General features: G+C 47.9%; 2 protein-coding genes across 2 annotated transcripts; both read right to left on the bottom strand.

Moving 5' to 3' along the window:
• Positions 1-232: 232 nt before the first annotated feature.
• LOC112110193 (phospholipase A2 homolog sphenotoxin basic subunit B-like) lies at positions 233-6,393 on the bottom strand. The gene is made up of 4 exons (XM_024205075.1): positions 6,354-6,393; positions 3,317-3,461; positions 1,626-1,732; positions 233-375 (listed from the first exon to the last, which is right to left on the bottom strand). The coding sequence occupies exons 1-4, from the start codon at positions 6,391-6,393 to the stop codon at positions 233-235; spliced, it is 435 nt and encodes a 144-aa protein (XP_024060843.1).
• Positions 6,394-10,910: 4,517 nt separating this feature from the next.
• LOC112110190 (basic phospholipase A2 Ts-G6D49-like) lies at positions 10,911-19,715 on the bottom strand. The gene is made up of 5 exons (XM_029913569.1): positions 19,654-19,715; positions 17,934-17,986; positions 15,388-15,532; positions 13,462-13,568; positions 10,911-11,100 (listed from the first exon to the last, which is right to left on the bottom strand). Exons 1-5 carry the CDS (start codon positions 19,713-19,715, stop codon positions 10,958-10,960), a joined length of 510 nt encoding a protein of 169 aa, XP_029769429.1. The 3' UTR covers positions 10,911-10,957.
• Between the last annotated feature and the right edge of the window lie 571 nt (positions 19,716-20,286).

The raw sequence follows: 20,286 nt of genomic DNA, 5'->3' as shown, positions 1-20,286 counted from the left end.
ATTTCTCTTCCGATTCTGTATATCGTGATGCAGTTAAGGCAGATCAGGTCTCTTATTTAAGAGCAGTTCCTTGGATTCTGCCTGACAGTAGCCTAGGGAAAGAGCAGCCAAGAACCACTGGATAGGAAGCAATTCCCAATCCCAGGTCAAGCACTTGATTGCTTAACAGTGTGGAAATGCTGAATGCATGAGAATAGGGGATGGCTTAATGAGCATTGCAAGGAGCCTTTGCTTAACATCTTGGCTTTCTCCCTGTGCACTTTATGTTGGAGTAGAAGCGATACTTCTTGTTGTAGCTCTGTAAGTTGCGCTTCATGCACAACGCAGTGGCCTTGTCACACTCGCAGATGCTCCTTTTACACCAGCTGTCTGGACCTGGGAAGACCAGGGAAGAAGCACATTGCTTAGGGAGTGGGGCGCCAACTCCAGGAGCATCAGAGCTGGGTGAATTATTTGCAGGCATACACTGATTCGTTATTTCCCAAAGTGTTCAGCATTGGCCTAATTCTGCTCCCATCCAGACCAAAGCAAAGCTCCCTTTGGCTTCAGTGAAGGCAGAATTGTAGGCCAATGCTGAGTGCTTTTGAAAATCCCATCTCCACTCCACCCCCTTTCCTCCACAAGCACCATTTCTGCTTTAGAGGTTCATGGTTCCAGAGTAGCTTACGAGTTGTTCCTTCAAAACATATTCCAACCCAGGGGCTGCTACCACCAAACTATTTGGTGTAACTTTTGGTGCCTGTCGTCACTGTTCCTAATTCTCTATTCTCACTGGCCATCGAAGTCACCTGGTGTTGTTTCTGCTCCCTGACTGGGAGAGTCCCAAAGCTACAGAAAGCTCTCAAGATGGCTTGTGAACACTTTCATTGTGAATGTTTGTGCAAAATCCTGGCACCCGTGCATGCTCACATGAGTAATTGCGGCACTTTCCTTTTCGGCAGACAACCGTGTGAACAACACTTCAGCACGGGCAGATGTTTGCAGAATGCAGATAAAGGGGGTTGCATACACCATCAAGACGAATGTGTGTCTCTCTTTCTCTCTGCTGGTCTGAAATCCCAGTATAGATGACTTCTATCACTTCCATTTTATTTTCCTCTTATTTACCTTTAAAAAGAACAGGAGTACTTGTGGCACCTTAGAGACTAACACATTTATTTGAGCATAAGCTTTCGTGGGCTAAAGCCCACTTCATCGGATGCATAGAATGGAACATATAGTAAGGAGATATATATATACACACACACACAGAGAACATGAAAAGGTGGGAGTTGCCCTACCAACTCTAAGTGGCTAATTAATTAAGATGAGCAATTATCAGCAGGAGAAAAAAAACTTTTGTAGTGATAATGACTTTTGTTAGTCTCTAAGGTGCCACAAGTACTCCTGTTCTTTTTGTGGATGCAGACTAACACGGCTGCTACTCTGAAACTTATTTACCTTTGGCTGTCTGGAGTCGGACTGTGTGTCCGATGCCCAGCTGGGGGAAGTTGGCCTAGGCTCAAGGCTCTCCAGCTGAGGTTCTGACCCCACAGATTTTAAGAAAGTGGCACAGCAAAGCAATGAGCTGATTTGGGAGCAGAGACAAAGGAAGTGCCTATCTTTCTATGGGCCTGGCTACTCACCGCACGTTATGACTCCTCTCCTGTAAGTGTAATGGTATCTGTCAGTTATGACATGACATTTTTGAGCCATCAACTGTGAGTAACAGCAGTCGTGATGCAGGCAACACCTGTAGGGAGAATCAGGTTGAAGCTGATTCCACATACGATGCTGTGTAAAACAAAACAACCCACTCCCCAAACACCCCTCCCCTCAATCGGTTTCTAAGTTACATAAAACAAGCAGATCCTGCAGCTTCACGGCTAAGAAGAATTAAGCAGTTAGCAAAACGTACTCATACAAATAGTCTCACTGAAGTCAATGGATTTTATTCTCCTCTCAATCTAAACCTTCCATGGACTTGCTCTTTCTGATATCATGGTTCTTTGCTTTTCTTATTACTGTACTTTCTTTGCTCCCTCAACTGGCCTTCTTTCTGTTTTTCCACACATTCTGTCTGGTCTTGGTGTGAGAGCCTTCTCTTCTGCATCTCCTGGCATCTGGAACAGACTTTGTGTCCCTTTGCAGTTCTTCCTTTCTCAGAGCCTGGTCCGCAGCTCCCGTAGATCAGTGTAGCTCCAAGGAATTACTTTCATTTATCTCAACTGGGGATCTGGACCTCAGTCTTCTTTCCAAACTCATGTGAGCACATATCAGGCTACATGCATCCGTAAAGTAACTCAATTGACTTCAGTGGAGTTACAATAAGGATGAATTCGATCCCATCTTTTCTCTCTGGCTTAAACCTTTTTCCTTTCTCCTTCTGCTATTGCTTTCTGTTTCCTGTACCCGTGTTTCACTCTGCAAAGCCTATGGGTAGGGCCCTCCAAATTCATGGTCCATTTTGGTCAATTTCACAGTCATAGGAATTTAAAAATTGTAAATGTCATGATTTCAGCTATTTAAATCTGAAATGTCACGGTGTTGTAATTGTAGGGATCCTGACCCAAAAAGGAGTTGGGGGGGGGGTGTCACAAGGTTATTGTCGGGAGAGTTGTGGTATTGCTACCCTTACTTCTGCGCTGCTGCTGGTGGCGGTGCCTTCAGAGCTGGGCAGCTGGAGAGTGGCAGCTGCTGGGAGCCCAGCTGTGAAGGCAGAGCCACTGCTAGCAGCAGCGCAGAAGTAAGGGTGGCATGGTATGGTATTGCCAGCCTTACTTCTGCGCTGCTGCTGGTGGTGGCTCTGCCTTCAGAGGGATAGCTCAGTGGTTTGCGCATTGGCCTGCTAAACCCAGGGTTGTGAGTTCAATCCTTGAGGCACTCAGGGATCTGGGGCAAAATCAGTACTTGGTCCTGCTAGTGAAGGCAGGGGGATGGACTCCCTGACCTTTCAGGGTCCCTTCCAGTTCTATGAGATAGGTATATCCCCATATTTTTTTTTTTATTATTATTTACCACAACCCCCCTAAAATAACCTTGTGACCGCCCTGCAACCCACTTTTGGGTCAGGACCCCCAATCTGAAAAGTGCTGGTCTCCCCCTGTGAAATCTGTACAGGACAGGGTAAAAGCCCACAAGACCAGATTTCATGGTCCAGGATGTGTTTTTCACAGCCGTGAATTTGGTAGGGCCCTACCTATTGGGAGGCAGCTGGGATGCAGCGGACACTCATCAAGCTCAAGTTGTTTGACATCTAGAGCAAGGATTATAGAACCGTAATTCACCAGTGGTGCCTGCGTTTTTAGAATACTGCTGTAATCAGTAACTACTGTACCAATCGGTTGCATCCTTAGGCGTTCCTTTGCCTCCCACACCGCAGTGGCATCCATAGGTGGTATAATTCGGTAGAGCACTTTTCCCAGTTGCTTGTTTGATCATCTTGCGAAACTCCAAGAGACTCCCATGCACCACAAATTCACCTGCAAAATAACAGCAGAGGGTTACGTCACGGCGCTATCCCACAGCAAGGCAGACAGCTAATGGCCAGCACCAGTCCTTTGCTTTCTCATCCGAGACTAGGAACACTGTAATTGCCCACAGTTGTAAGTTATGACACCGAGCTCTCTAAGCAATCACATTTAGTCCTTAAGGTACAAATCATTACAGAGAAAACATATTAAAAAACAATAAAAGAACCTACACGCATGCTGATCAGCTTACCGGAGATCACCCTCCCACCCCCCATCCCAAAGGCTTTGGCTGGCGATTAATCCTTTGAACCCCACACAAGTTTTTTTCCCCTGTGGTCACTGGTTCATCATAGCCTCAGCTCCGAACTGACCCACTCCTGTGTCAATGAGTTACTTCTTTATACCGTTTTTGGGGTCTTTGATCTATCCTCATGTAGCCAGTGACCAGTAGCCAAAAAAGTCCCCTCTTGCAAAGCTTCAAAAGGCTGAGTTTTCATATACCTAGAGTTTTTGCATCACCCTCCTCCCAGGGATTTCCTGGGAAACATACTTAAAAGTTCATTCTTGTCTTTGTCCATTGTTTCAAACAGTCCTTTGAAGCTAACAGTTCCCATTGTTTGCCTGGGTCCTGTCTTCCCCTTGAAAGAAGTTACATACACTCCCCTAACAGTACACGAACAGTTCGTTTTTTACACAGTGAGCTCCTAAGATACTTAAACTTCATTCAGTGAAGTCTGTCCAGGATTTTGTCATACCTGTCACAGGCCACCTTATACATTGGGGAAGGAGACGTTTCCTATAGGGAATAGCACTGATTCTCCACATGGTGAGATACCAGTCAATAGAATTACACGAAGGATGAATCTGGCCCAGTGTGGGCATTAGAAGGCTTAACCTTTTGTGTTGACATTTCCCCAGAGATATTTGTATTGGGGCTCATTCCCATCACAGTCATGGACTCTGGGTGGGAATGACCCTGTGCGCCCAAGCAGCCCTGGCAGTGACATGTTGGTTACAGAGCCGGTGTCATGGTAAGAAACGGGTTACCCCCATGTGGCAATCAGGGTCCCGACACCTCAAGGGGAGAACAAGGCCCCCAAAGAATAAGCAATTGAATCAACTGGCGGTATACATTATTGTGTATAGAAATGCATCAAGTATGGTCTTTTATGAAAGCTTGTAATTACTCCTGAGGGCATTCTGCACCAAAAAGTTAATAATTCTGCGCCAAAAAATTAATAATTCTGCGCACAATATTTTAAAATTCTGCAAAATATTATTTGTCAAATAAATGTGGAGGCTCCAGCATGGCACTGGGGAGCACAGGCCAGTGGCTGCACAGAGGTGGGAGATCACTGTGCAGCTCCCCGCTCCGGGACGTGGACTCAGCGGTGAGGCTGCACCCAACCCTGACACAGCGCAAGGACCGGACCTGCCCCAGAAACACCCCAGGGCCCTGCCCCTCCGTGCCAGGTGCACCAGGTGTGGGCAGGCAGGCTCCAAGTGTGGAGGGGCTCAGTGTGGGGGGATCCAGGTGTGGGTTGAGAGGGCTCTGTGTGGGGCAATCTGGGTGCAGGCGACTCAGTGGGGGATCTGGGTGCGGGGGGGGGGATCTGGATGCTCAGGGTCTTGTTGGGGGGTTCTGAGTGCAACAGTAATGGGACTCGGCAGGGGGGTCCAGGTGAAGGGGTTTGGGGTTCAGCAAGGGGGGGGTCTGGGTGTGGGGGGGATCGAGCTCATAAGGTGGGTCTGGGGGAATGGGGCTCAGTGGGATGGGGATCCAGGTGCAGATGATTGGGGCTTGGTAGGGTGGGGATCCGGGTGGCTTGTTGCGGTGGTCCAGGGGCAGGAGGAGTGGGGCTCATCAGGGGGGGTTCTGGGTGTGTGTGGGGGTCAGGCTTGGTGGGAGGGTCTGGGACTGAGAGGATTTGGATGCACGGATGCTGGGCGGATGGGGGAGCAGCTCCCTGTACAGTGATCCCTCCCCCTGCAGCTGAGGAGTGATGGGTGCAGGAAGTGCAGGGGAGGGGAGTGTTTGCAGAGCTTCCTACGGTCGGGGAGAAATCCGGGGGTGGGTCTGACACGGCCCGGATGCCGTGCAGGGGAAGAGGAAGTACCGTCTTCCCCAGTTCAGCCGGGTCTAGCAGCTGATCCCGGTGCAGGGTAGGAGCCACCAGCCGGGTCTTCCCCAGTCCCTCCCCCTGCCCCACAGTGATTTACCTCTCTGCCCTGGGCACCCAAAATACACTGCTGGGGAGGGTCACATGACCGCTCTTGTGGCTTCCCTTTGTTTCCCCCTCAGAAAATCATTTTTCTGCAGGGAAGCAAAGAAATCTGCGGGGGACATGCAAGGCATTCAGGCACCCAAGTTACAAGGCAGGTGGTGACAGAGCCTCTTACTGGGGTGGGGGATCCCCAAAACACCACACTCCAACTCTAAACAGCAGCTGAGGAGAGCGTAGCATGGAGCTGGAGGGGTGTGTGCCTGCAACAGACGATGTAGACACCTTCATAGCCCACCCAGTCCTAGGCTGGCTGCAAACAAGGATGGTCCCCAGGCTGTTCTAACAAGGGTCTGTAATGGAGGCTGGAAGCATGCCCCCCTTGGGCTATGCCCCCTATATGAGCACCTGGCAGGGGCGTGTCACTGGATCTGCAACACTAGCTCTATGATGCCGGAGGAGTCTCTAATTGTGTGGCAATCCTCACCCAACTGGCTGCACCAGCAGCGCAGGGCACCACAGAATCTGACCCGCAGGTTCTACTCTCACACTAGTTCCATACCGGGACAACTGCACTGACTCAATGGAGTTCTACAGAATCTACTCCAATGTCAATGAGATCAGAGTCAGGCTCAGGATAATTAGCACATTAGAGGGTTTGCCAAATCACTGCACTTACTGCAGGAAAACAGCACAGCCAATGCCAAGAGAAGCCTCATCTTCCTCTAGTCAGGACCTGGAAGAAAAAACAAATCCACCCTGATCGTCTATTCAAGGGGTTTTCTAGCAGGCTTTAGAAAACAGACTACTCCGTACGGCCCAATGGAATGCTTTGTGAGGCATATGGCCCAATTCTGGAACGCTTTGTCAGGCAAACTCCCACTGAGCCGAATGGGCCTTTTACTGGAGTAAGGGACTTGCAGTTAACAAGAGAAAGAGAAGCAGGTGTAAGCAGGGTCTGAATGAACTCTCCCCTGACAGCTAGCTGGGAGCGGGAGAGACATCAGGAGCAAACTGTATTTACAAGAACACACCTACTCTGCTTAGATATCCAGCAGGAGAGCAGTGTTGCTCAAAGTGATCAACTTTGGCTGGTGTTGGGTTACAAATCACTTGAGTACTGAATGCAGGGGTAGTGAAATGCTGTTATCAGTGTTGTTGTCTTTATTGTATGAATAAAGGGGAGCAGAACTGTGCTGAACCTGTCCCAAATGAGGGGGTCACCTTTGGCTGAAAGGACCTCGTTAAGCCAGGGGCTCCAATGCCAGACCCCTGTGAAAGTAAAAGGGGAGGGGACAGATGTCCCAGCCAGGAGCTGTGGATGCTCCCTAAGGGTCCCCAGTCTGGCTTAACCTGTTTCTCCCCACTGTTGTTCAAAGATAGTGCTAAATAGGCTCCGTTAGGAGCCTTTGCTATTTTAAAGTACTTACATGAGAGCTGACATCACCTGTGGTGGGACAGCATTTCTGCCCAGCCAGCTAAAAGCTGAAAATCACTAAGAGCTGACAATCAGTAAGAGACTGACCAGCAGAAAGGTAGGTGGCAGCAGAAGGTAACTGACAGTCGGCCAGCGGGAGCAGCGAGCAGTAGACCGGCGGGAGCGGAATGAGCGGCTGGCGGGGCGGCCAGTGGAGAGGAACCATGGCTGGTGGGGCGGCCAACCAGAGCAAGTGCTCAGATGGCGGAGCAAACAAGGTGCGTTCTTCCCCAGGTGGGAGATGAACTCACACAGCTGCACCTCTGAACCCTGGGTCCTCACTGACCAAGGACAACCTCTGTGACTGGGGTGTGGTGATGGAGCAGAGAGAGGCACAGAAAAGGAACTTTTGGTTGTAGAACTCAAGAACATGAGGCAGAAGACTCTACCCCATGCACTCTGGGGTGGGCGTCCTGCTCACAGTTTTAGGATTATGAATCCTGCTTGTGGCATTTTCCCTAATTAATGTCAGGTGACTTCCCTCCTTTCATTAAAAGTTTCTTTTCTACACTCAGACTCTGTGCTTGCGAGTGGGGAAGGATTGCTGCTCAGTGGCACCCGGAGGTGGTGTGTAATTTTCCCAGGTTACTGGGTGGGGGCTCAAGCCAGTTCTGTGTTGTATTCTTGAAGAGGAACCCCTAGATATTGAACCCGGCCCTGGCAGAAGGGTTACACAGGTTTTATCAATGGTTCCACTGCTGGGTGCGAGACCCCTTGTTAACAGGGGTGGAGGCCCTTTGAAAACATAGATAAGTATAAAATACCCAAGGACTAAGCAACTGTAATTAGCCAGTTACCCATACTGAGTTTCTCATAAATTTGCAGTGAAATCAGTACTCACTGGGAGTAAAATATAATGATCATATGATAGAGGTCACATGCCCTTTATAGAGTTCAAATGAATGAATCTAATACAGGGGGCCATATCCTTAGCTGGTGTAGATCAGTGCAACGCCACTGACGTCAATGGAGCAATGCTGATCGACACCATCTGAGGATCTGGCTCAGGGAGTTAAAATATAACAAAAAGATCAAATCGCACTAAATCTAGGATGAAGCTTGCTAGTGACACAACTACACATAATGGGCCAAGGCCCAGATTCTCGCCCCATTGAAATCAGTGGCAAAACTTTTCTTGAGTTCAACAGGATCAAGACATGCCGGAGGTGCTGGAATGGGGGGTGCTGGGGGTGCAGCCGCACCCCGTGGCTTGAAGTGGTTTCCATCATATGCAGGGGTTACAGTTTGGTTCAATGGCTCTCAGCCCCCCCCCACTACAAATTGTTCCAGCGCCCCTGCATGGCACCATATAACTAAGCTATTTACAAACTTTGTAACTCACACATTTAACCTAGAATATGGCAAATGGCCACTTGACTGAAAAGAAACGTACGTATAAAAGTCCTTGTTACTTGTCAAATGGAGGCACTGTAGGTGAACTCTCCAGGTCATTGGTGGCCTGTTTTAATGTGAGGTAGTATTCACAGATTTTAACACAAGAAGGGACCGCTATGATAATCTAGTCTGACCTCCTTCACGCTGCAGGCCAGTGGACCTCAGCCAGTAGTATTGTAAGGCTTGTTCTACTAACACTGCGGTCTTAAAAATACTATTAACTCTGCCTTTTATCTATGATAAGTCTTAGTTTGTTACCTGTACAGAGAGTCCTCAGCAGCCAGCCTACGGATCCAGTGTACTTCTCCAAGAGTTGTTAGCTATGGGGAAGCAGACTGATGATTAGGCTTATTTATTCCATTCTGATGGGGGTTCCATGTTTGGACATACTCTCTGGACTGTAATTTGATTGGTCAACATCGGTATTTTGAAAATGGGACCAATCAGAGTACAGGTTGTGCTGCCTTTGCACATTCCAACCAGAGAAAACAGGGCCTTGCATTGGCAATGTCACAGTTGTAATTGCACATGGTTACTGTGGTTTTAGTACCAGAGCTGACAGATGTCTCAAGACTCTTACACTTAAAGTCTAAGTTCTGCTTTCAAAATATCAAGGGTTTAGGCAACTGATGTACAGCTGCCCCGAACTCCCCTTGTTTTGCCATACATGGCTCTGTGGTCTTGTAACCTCTTTGATTAACTTTGCACAACCCCAAGTTCCTTCTCAGGTTGAAGTTTCCCGGCCAACAGCTTTATTGCCGTTCAGTAACATCCATTTGACGTTCTCTCGTCTTAACAAAGCATCTCTCCACATCCTCTGACGTGTTTCATGAGGGTCTTTTAGTTCCAGAACATCTCTATATGATGCTGTGTTAAATAGCTCACCTTAGCTCTTCCCAGCAGTATCATTTCACTGCTCTGGTTAAATCACATCTCTCAGAAGGGAATCTCTTCTTTCACAAATTCTCCGGTGAAGCACAGAGCAAACAGAAGCTGCTTTTCTAGCCGGAGTTCATCAAAGCCATACTTCACAGGTGTTGTCAACACAACTCCCTGATTGAAATCAAGAGTATTTTCAAATAATCCTGCTGGTTTCATAATAAGTGGAGCGGGGGCAGAAAGAGGTGGGGCAGGAGTGGGGCCTTGGGGGAAGGGGTAGAGTGGGGGTGAGGGCTGGAGCTGAGTGGGGGGCTTGGGGGTCCCTGAAAATTTTTAAATCAAAACGGGGGTCCTCAGGTTGCTAAAGTTTGAGAACTGCTGAGCTAGATAAAATATTGCAAGAATAAGGACAGTGAAGATGATCAGTAATTCTCACCTGCACTGGGCTTGGGAACGTCTCCACAGCTGGAGTAGCTTCTGGCTTGCGTTGGTCACCCACTTACCTTTTATATCCTGATCTCCTGCTCCCCAGGAAGCCTGTTACCACACACAGCTGAATTTCATAATACTCTGGATGGCTGGACAGTTATGCACTAGGGAGAGAATTCCCCTCTTTTCCAATGATCTGGCAGAAAACCCAGTCTCTCCTCAAGGGAGTTGTTATGCTACTCTTCCAGCTCACATGCTTTTTAATACTAAGCAACCTCTCCACCCCCCTCCAACCTCGCCTAACCCAAATACTCTAAATCTTTCAAGATCTGGCTAATACAAAACTACATGGTGGGGCACATATGCCTCTCTGGAAAAGTTTCTGAATTGTATTGAAACTAGGCATGAAACCACATGGCATCAGAGCAGCTGAGATTGGAAGTTTCAACTAGGATGACACTGTCCAGCCTTGCAAAAGGGGAACATACATGTAAATAAGAAAGCAACCAACGAAGTGACCTGATTTTACTGTTTTTACTGCAGTGGGATAAATTCTCCTACCATTTACACGTGTGTAAATGCAAAGTACTTCATCTCATTTACTCCAGATTTGCCCTGGTGTAACAGAGGACAATCTGGCACAGTGTATCTCCACGGACTTCCAGGAAGTTACTCCTAATTAATAACATAATTAAACCAGAGCAGAATCAGACTCATTAAGTCCCTAATTCATGACATGGTTTAAGGTGGATCATGTTGGCTATTCACAAGCAGTTCTTGAGATTTCTATCCTGTCAAAAGCAGTAACAAAATCATGAAATCATTCCATTCACCAATCCCAGTTCAGACACACGTTTTTTTATTTCAATTTTTTAAAAAAATACAGCAAAAAATGTTGCTACATATAAATGGGATCAAAGTTATAAAATGATCCAAGCAAAAACATTATGAAAATACATTAAACAGTCCATGCAAAATTGTATATCTATAAATGTGTGTATGTAATAAACAGACATTATAATGAAACAATCACATTTCATTGCTTTTACCTTGTGCAAATATAGAGTACGTTGATATGGCAGGTAAAGCATCTGTGCAACTTTTTAACACGTGGGCGCCTTATCCCCACAGCGTCTCTTTCGATAGAAGCGATAACCCGTCTTGTAGCTGCTTAAGTGTTTCTTCAAGCAAAGCACAAGGTCACTGTCACACTGGCAGCTCTCCCTTTTGCACCAGCTCCCCAAGCCTGCTGACAAACAGTAACAGGATGAGTGTTTGAGAGGAGGGCCTTGGGGAGAAGAAGAGAGGCTGGCAACGCTGGCTGCTGAGACGGTGATGGGGCCACATAAGAGTATGTCTACACTGTAATCCCAGGATGTGACATACCCAAGATAGCTTTAATCTAGCTAGTTAGGATCCTAAAGTGAAACCATGGTAGTGTCACTTCAGCATGGGCCAACCCAAGAACCCTAATTACTTGCAGGGCAGCTTGCACTGAAGCGCACATTGCTGTGACTTCACTGTTATCACTACTGGAGCTAGCTAGATAACTGTTAGCTCAGGTACGTCTACATGAGCTACAATCTCACCCTGTGCTTGCAGTGTAGTCATACCCCAAGAGAGCACATGCTGACACCTAGGAGCTGGTCTACAATGTGAAAGTCCATCATGTTATAACTTGTGGCAGGACCGTAACGGATGCAGCGTTAAACATGGCATAGTACTCACCGTAGACAGGGACTGTCAGGTTTAACATCATGTCAATTACCTTGATTCCACAGGGGTGCGCTCTAACGCAATGGAATTTCTCAGTTAGATAAGTCCCTAGGGAGTAGCCCTCAGCCCAGCATCCAGCTTCCTAGTTTAGGGCAGTGGTCTCCAAAGTGGGGTGCACGCAACCCAGGGGGTGCGCAAGAGGATCCTTGGGGGTGCGCGACAGGAGGAGCGCCACTGGAGCAGCGCTGCTTCGGCAGTTCGGATGGCTTTTTTTGCTTCGTCAGTTCGGGCGGGAGTCCGAGCAGCCTTTTTTTTTTTTGCACTTGGGGCGGCAAAAATGGTAGAGCCAGCCCTGCGGCATGGCGGGGGGTGCGTGCTCAAAATTTTTTCACTGATAGGGGTGCGCGATCAAAAAAGTTTGGAGACCACCGGTTTAGTGGATTGAGACGCATGCACAGGGATGTGACTGATAAAGCAGCAAACTATCATGACACGCAGACGTAGCCCCACTTCCAGAACATGGGTAAGACAGCTGTGTTCAAACCTTCAGCCAGCCAGCAGGTTTCCTCCACATTGTAAAAACCAAGTTCCGTCTCTAAATTGCCTGCCCTCTGGTTGTTACCGTAATAGAAACACACAATAATAAAATGGGTAACCGGACTCTCCTTTGATCCCATATTCTATTCTGGGGGTTAAGAAAGTGCCTAGCCCCATAGCCTTCTTGCCCTTTCCACATAAAGGAAGCCCATTAGAATGTCAGTGTTCTTCCCTCTTAAACTCAACCGTTGACTGCTCACGATCTATCCGTATTGATTGCTTGTTGTTCCTAAGTGGCTCACTTGGAGGATTGAGCTTTAAGCACATTAGGGTATTCCTGCATGGCAAAGAAAACCCATGGCAGCGAGTCTTGGAGCCTGGATCTACAGCCTCGGGCTGGTGAGGCTTGTGCTGTGGCACTAAAAGTAGCTGTGTAGATGTTCAGGCTCGGGCTGGAGCTTGGCCCTGAAGCCCGGAATCGGGGTGGGTTTCAGAACCCAAGCCCAGACAGCTATTTCTAGCATTGTAGCGCAGGCCCAAGTCTGTAGCCTCGGGCTCTGAGACTCGCAGTGTAGACATACCCAAAGGGAGTAGCATCTGTTCTAGTCATTAATCCCTTGTGCAAGTTCCCATCTCTGAGAGTGATTCAGTAAAGTTACTGAGTCAGATTCAGGTGAGTGTGTAAGTTACATGTTAGTAAGTGGGCATGAATCTAAACGAGTGTCAGGGGATCCCAGATGGCATAACACACATTGAAAGGCCTTGAAGATCTAAATTACACTAGTTTATGCTTCTTATAAATGAAACGGAGCACCATTCACCGCTGCATCACTCCAATTTTAATCCAGTTCCAATTAGACTCCCCTCTGAATTCGTCCCACTGATTTCTCCTCTCTCCACCCTTCTCGCAGTGGGAAGCAAATGAAATTTCTATTGGTTTCCCCCCTCTTCTGCCTCTTTCCTGTTGTTGGGATTCTGAGCTTGGGGGCTGGTTGGGCTTTCACTCCCAACCCTGCCCACTGGTTTTGAGAACTCCTAGCTGAGAGCAGAGGCTCTGAGCAAGAAGACATCTCCTTGTAATCAGTGCAGCCTATGGTCAGGGGGGGAAAAAATCACTATTCAGGACAGCACATAAGCACGTGTTTAAGTGTTTGCTTGATTTGGGGCCTGCATCCCGAGGTTCAGCCAGCCAGTGACTCTGGTTCTCTTGTCCTGTTCCTTACGTATAAGAACAAAAGCTCTAGTAGACTGGGCTCGGGATACAGATTTTAAAAGCCAAGTAGCAAAGCCATTTGCTGATTTAGGGGAAGAAACAAAACCGAATCACCATCTTTCTGTCCAGGAGCCAACTCACCGCAGTATATCCTTCCACTCAGGTAGAAGTAGCTGTAGGTTTTAAATTTGGCATTACATCCATGATGCCTGAGCCTCTTATAGCAGCAGTCATGCAAATAACAGCACCTTGGGGAGAAGGAAGGACTCAGCAAAGAGACACGTACACGTAGGTTTAAAACATGAGCAAAAAAAAAAATCCCCTTTGACACTTTTCCAGGGCACGTAAAAGAGAGAGACATGTTTTGACACGATGGGCCAGATTCTCTTCTTACACTGGTGTAAATCAGGAGTAATACCGCTGACATTAACAGGTTTAGGCTCTCAGTTTGTTTCCCATCTATATACATGACAGGTTGGGTGGAGGGGGCGGGGGAGGAGGGGTAACTAAACTGAGCACCCGGGAGAAAGCACAGATATCAAGTTTGCTTTCTTTATTGTTCTTCAGACAGGCCACTGAGTAGATTTCAAGCTTCTTCTCTAATCTCCAGCACAGGATGCTCTTGTGTTAGGAAGGCCTGGTAGGAACAGCCAGTTGTCAGCTCAAGGGACTCTGACCTCAGCATGTAAAATAACTTTCACAGAGACGGGGGAGAGGGGGAAGGAGAAGAGGGGGCTGTCGTAGCCTGATTTTTCCTAACGCTCATGGCCTTTTCTTAATTCTTCATTCCACGGTGGGGGATGAAAACGGTGCCCCATGTTCCGTTCTCCCTCAATCCACCCAGGGTGGGAGCCCCATTGCTTGAGATATTTAAAACTACCTGGGATGGTGTGCAAATAGCTTTAAAATAGGGACCAGCTATGCATGGGTCCTTAGAGCGTGCCTATGTGATCTAACAGGTCTTTTCCAGAGGTACATTTCTTAGGGGCTTTGTTGTGCCATTCATCCTTAAACAGAAATATCTGAAACCAATGAGAAGCTCCTCTTAAAACTCCCAGTGGAGTGGTATGGTTCTGATTCCTTAATTCTTCGATCCCAGAAGAGAAAAAATGCTCTTGCATTTAATCCCAAAGGAAGGTGGTAGCCTTCCTCCTAACTCCAACACACGGGGACACCCCATTCTAGGAAATATGGGCAGGTAGATTCAGCTATCTGCCTTGGATGAGCTGGTGGAAGAACCTCTCTTTATGAATCCTGCCTCCTTAATAACTCAAATCCACCTCTCTTTTGCAAATGCATTGGGTGTAGACTGACATACTTCCAGTGACTTCGAGAGAGCCATGCCCGTTTACACAAGCTGAGTACCTGGCCTATTGGCCTTACTTGATGGAGAGCATCTTGGGTAAATACAGACTTGGGGTAAAATTTTCAGATGTGCTTAAGTGACTCAGGAGCCTACGTTCTATTTTCAAAAGTGAGTTCGGCCCGGGGGGCCAGATTTTCTAAAGTATTTAGGTGCCTAAAGAAGCTGAGCCATTACACACATTGAATCGATTTCCCCATGTTAAGTATCCTCACACCTTCTTGTCAAACTATCTGAAATGGGCCATCTTGATTATCACTACAGAAGTTTTTTTTCCCTCCTGCTGATAATTGCTCATCTTAATTAATTAGCCTCTTAGAGCTGGTAGGGCAACTTCCACCTTTTCATGTTCTCTGTATGTATATATATTTCTCCTTACTATATGTTCCATTCTATGCATCCAATGAAGTGGGCTGTAGCCCACAAAAGCTTATGCTCAAATAAATTTGTTAGTCTCTAAGGTGCCATGAGTACTCCTGTTCTTTTTAAAGAAGCAGATAGGCACTTCTGAAAATCCCACTTGACACTCATGTGCTTAAATCCTATTGATTTCAATGGGAGTTAGGCACCGAGGCGCTTTTGAAAATCCCACTAGGTGCGCATCTGCAGGAACCTAAATGCCTTTGAAAATCTGGCCTTTAGGCCCTTTTGCAAGTGTTATCCCAACTGAAGTTCCTGGCAGGCTTTTTAAGACCGCAACTTACTGATCAGTGTCATCCTTTGGCGTCCCTTTGCCACCCAATCCGCAGTGGCAGCCGTAGTTGGAATAATTCCATAAGGCACATTTCCCAGTGACTTGCTTAATCATCTTTTGAAGCTCCCAGAGACTCCCCTGTGTCATAACTGCGCCTGGAAAACAGCCAAAGGGTATCCAGCACTGGGAGAGGAGGGCTTCCCAAAAAGAAATGACACTTATTCCTGTGCCTTTATTAAGCTGCTTTGTGAGCTCATCAGGTAGGGTGACCGGATGTCCCGATTTTATAGGACAGTCCCAATGTTCGGGGCTTTGTCTTATATAGGTGCCTATTGCCCCCCACCCCATCCCAATTTTTCCGGTCACCCCATCATCAGGCCTGATTTTCCTCACATCTAAAACTGTTTTTAGATTCATATTACACACCCTTCTCTTCCTTATACCAGAGTCAATGTGGAGGAGCTCCATTGTCTTCAATAGAATTCCACAACCGCTGTAAGCAAGAGAGGAATCAAACCCTGTGTCTCTTTTCATCTCATTACACACGTGAGGGGTACAGTTATGTGGGCAGAAAGACTGATGGGGAGAGATTTTATGTGACTGGATGTATCTCTCTAATATCTGTCATTAACACGTATATCAGCTCCCTCCATCACTCTCAGGTGCAGCCCTTACTAATTACCTTCCCCTCTCCTGTCCTTTACCAGATCTAGCTGCTGGTCTGTATTGCACAAACCGTTTCAGTGTTGTGTGAAAGTTTATATTGGCAGCGCTGCCGCAACCCACGTGCTTGGGTCTAGGTTGAAGACTAATAAGATGGTCAGTGGGCTCCTGACACTATAACTCAAATTGCATTCTCTACTTTACAGCTATTCGTGATCATCCCAGAGATTAGCACTGCACAAGAATAGTCCTGTAAAGGCAGGCAAATCCCTGTGCCCTGGGAGGAGTATGTTGGTATAGAATCATAGAATATCAGGGTTGGAAGGGACCTCAGGAGGTCATCTAATCCAACCCCCTGCTCAAAGCAGGATCAACACCAACTAAATCATCCTAGCCAGGGCTTTGTCAAGCCTGACCTTAAAAACCTCTAAGGAAGGAGATTCCACCACTTCCCTAGGTAACCCATTCCAGTGCTTCACCACCCTCCTAGTGAAGAAGTTTTTCCTAATACAACCTAACCTAAACCTCCCCCTCTGCAACTTGAGACCATTACTCCTTGTTCTGTCATCTGGTACCACTGAGAACAGTCCAGATCCATCCTCTTTGGAACCCCCCTTTTCAGGTAGTTGAAAGCAGCTATCAAATCCCCCCTCATTCTTCTCTTCTGCAGACTAAACAATCCCAGTTCCCTCAGCCTCTCCTCATAAATCCATGAGCTCCATGGTAACCACTCTGTAATAAGAATGGGACATATGCAGAAGAGACTTGCAGGAACAATTCAGATCCTCAGGCCCGTACTGGAAATCCTAGCTGCAAAAGGTCTTATATATCATGCCATTGAGACATTAGAAGGCAAAAAGTGTATTAGCTGGCAGGGGGCACATCTAGAAACACCAATGGAAGGGACAGATCTTGTGTTGGGGAAGATACAGATGGTAGCGCTGCTACTCACATGGCAGTACCATTAATAAGGTGGTGTGGTGCATGGAAAGGTGCAGTGAACTTTCTCAGGCCTCTCTCCATTTCAGAGGAGCCCACCCACCCTATGTTCAGATGATCTCTGCGTGGTTAAGCAGCTACTGGCATGGCCATAGTACAGCTGCTTTTAAGAAGTGGGGGTGGGGGAATCAAACTTCCTCCCCTTTTATTTTAAAACAATTGGACTTTTGGCATTTTTCCAAATTTCAGAATGGTTCAGGCTTTTAAAACATTCCAACCAGCTCTATAGGTGGTTTAAAAACAACTCCCTCCCCCCCACACACACACTAGGGTGATAATAATGCAGAAGTTTCATTACTATTTTCCCTAATTTTGCTTCAAATTTCAAAATTTGAAATGTATCGATCAACTTTCATCCTCCTGACGTGCAGGTTTTTGCTGACACAGAGCTAATTCTGCTCATGGCAGCACCAACTTGTGATCTATTTTCTGTAGTAACTTATAGTAGGGAGCCCTAGAACTTTTGCACTGACTTCTCCCACAATTGGTTGAGGCCACACCCCCATTTACGGACTTTGTAGATCTCCTGTGGATCTTCTCCATGGACCCAGTTGTGTGTTCTCTTGCTTGACATGGGAGCCAGACCCACGGATTTTAGCTTGTGGGTCAAATTCTCCCTGCATTTACACTGGTGCCACCCCATTGATTTTAATGGCATTGTACTGATGCAACGGGAAAGAGAAGTAGATCCAGATGTGCAGAATTTGGAGGCAGGTTTTGTAGCAAGCTTTCAGCTCGCAGGCCAAGCCAGTATTTCCCCCACTACCAATTAATTGGAAAAAGTTAGAGAATGAGTGGGCCTGGGTCTGATTCATTGGTTTAACGCTGCTATAATGCTATTCACATCAGTAGATTTACACCTGTAAGTGAAATCAGTGAATGTATTGCACTTACCATAAGCAAATAGCACAGCAAATACTAAGAGATTCTTCATCTTCACGCAGGGCCTGGAAGAAGAAACCCAAAACACCCTGATCTTCCATTCAGGCAAAGAATTCAATGACACATATTAACATCCAGGTATGGGCAACCTGGATAAGTCATTGTCTCGAAAGCAGCTGAGAAGAGAGCAGAAGCAAGGTTTTTCGAAGGTTTGAATGAATGGAGCATGAGACCCCGGTTACAAGGAGCAGAGATTATACTGGGAAGTGGAGATTTAGCTTCAAAGCATAAACCAGGATGGGTGAAATCCAACCGTGTGCAACAGGACCCCAGGGGTATGCCTACATTGCAGCTGGGAGTGATCCTTCCAGCCTGGGTAGACAGGCTTGTGCTAGCATGCTAACAATATCAGTGTGGATGTTGCATCTTGGGCTCAAGCCCACCCAGCCACCTGGCCCTGAGCTCAGGGAGTTAGCCCAAGTCGCCACCAGAGCCTCACCATCCACACTGCTAGTTTTAAGCGCAAACTTGAGTCCTGCTAGTGCGAGTCTATCTGTGCTGGTGGGAGGCTTGGCCCTAGTGGCAGTCTAGGCACATTGCAGGAAGCTAATACATCACTGAAGTCCTCTCTGGTCTTAAGTGGTGCATGGACATCTTGTAGGCTCTCTGCACAGGGCTGAATTTCATCCACTGATTTTAATATTGTGCAGCCTTTCTATATTCTCCCCCTTCCGGTCACGGTGCCTGGTTGTATTGGCTGGTAGGAAGCCAACACCAGAGCAAAGAGACTGATGCCCCTTTAGGATTGTGACATAATTCCCCTGCTTCTTGCACACGGACACTAGTGACTCCAGTGGGACTTCACTTGCAGCATGAGCGAGGACATTCATTTCTGCTCTCAGTGCGAGGGATCCTATTTACTGCAGGGGCCTTTTTACCATAAATGGTTTCTCTTCCTTTCTCCCGCATGCAGCTTTTGTTTCATCCTGGGGCACAAAACACTTCACAGATCTGAGGACTAGGAGAGCGAAGGCTCAGTCAGGGTCGCAGGCTGCAAATGTTCACAACAGACCCTGCCAGCGTAAAAGCATTGTCAGCTCCTCTCTAGACAAAAGATCCCCAGCCGCACTGTATTGGTTTGTGGATCGAACGGGAGAAATTGAAAAGGAACAGGGAGGGCAGGAAAGCAATGGGAGATGGAGACAGGAGAGGAAAGCAAGGGACAGAGGGCACTGAAAAGAAAGAGCAGGTGTGGGTCACTATCACCTGGATCTCGCGCACTAAATCAATTCCTTGCACTGCAGGAGCCTCGGGCATTGGTGCATCTCAGGCCCTCCTGCTATCTGCCTGTGGCACATAATAGTTTAATCTCCTAAGAGCGGTTTTACTTTTGTCTAGTTCTGGTTGCTGGGTGTGGTGTGGAGGAGGCTGGATGGTGTTTAGTGGCCTCTGCTGTACAGGTCAGACTAGAGGAGCTGGTAGTTCTCTTCTGGCCTGAAACTCTCTGAGAGATGTAGCTGGTATCCCACGATGACCTGGCACCTTGTACCCAGCTTTGCTTAAAGAACAGTGCGGCACCGTGCCAGATGGCTCGCTACAGTGCAAAAACCCTTACCTGCAAACGAGGGGATAGGACCTACTGCTCAGGAACAATGGTTCATCAGGGAGACTTCTTGCCTGAGATCTCTCTCTTCTGCTCTGCCTTTGAGCAGGCAAAGGGCAATGTTCATACCTCACTTTCGCACCAGGGCCGTAACCAGGGAAGGAGGGCAGCTGCCCAGGGTGCAAAGCCATGGGGCCAGAAAAATGGGGCAGCATGCATCTCCCTCCGCCCCAGATTTCTGCCTTCCATTTAGCACAGAGGTTTTTGAACTGTGGGGCACGTCTCCCTAAGAGAGGGTGCACCCGACGATCTGAAAACCATTGCCTTCTGCCAGGAGCTGGTGGATTGGAAGCTGGTAGGAGCTGCCCGGCTCACTCGGGCCCCTGGCTCTCCATGCTGTGGGAGCTGGGGTGCTGTCTGTCTGCCTAGCAGCCCTCCCTGCCCTGCTCCCCAAGCCGGGCTGCCTCTGCACAGCTGAGCGTTCCCCAAGCAGGGCGGGCGGCCCAGTTCCGAGCTGCGCCGTGACGCGCCCTTGCCTCTTCCCCGAAGGAGCCCGGCACCAGCCAGCGATGCCCCCTGGAGCCGGCTTCTGCCCACGGAGCCCAGTTGCCAGGAGGGGCTCCCCCAGGTGCTCACTCACCGCTGCCCTGGTGCTCCTGCTCCTCAGCCCAGAGGAGACGTGTGGCGTAGTCACGTGCCCCCCGACAACCTGGTAGTAATGCTCACTGTGGATCCCAAGGGCCCCAGATGGAGTCTCCGGGT

This window comes from Terrapene carolina, unplaced genomic scaffold (genome assembly GCF_002925995.2).
Source record: "Terrapene carolina triunguis isolate 2854851 unplaced genomic scaffold, T_m_triunguis-2.0 Scaffold714, whole genome shotgun sequence".
In the NCBI taxonomy this organism is placed as follows: Eukaryota; Metazoa; Chordata; order Testudines; family Emydidae; genus Terrapene; species Terrapene triunguis.
This window is presented reverse-complemented; position numbering and strand designations above follow the sequence as displayed.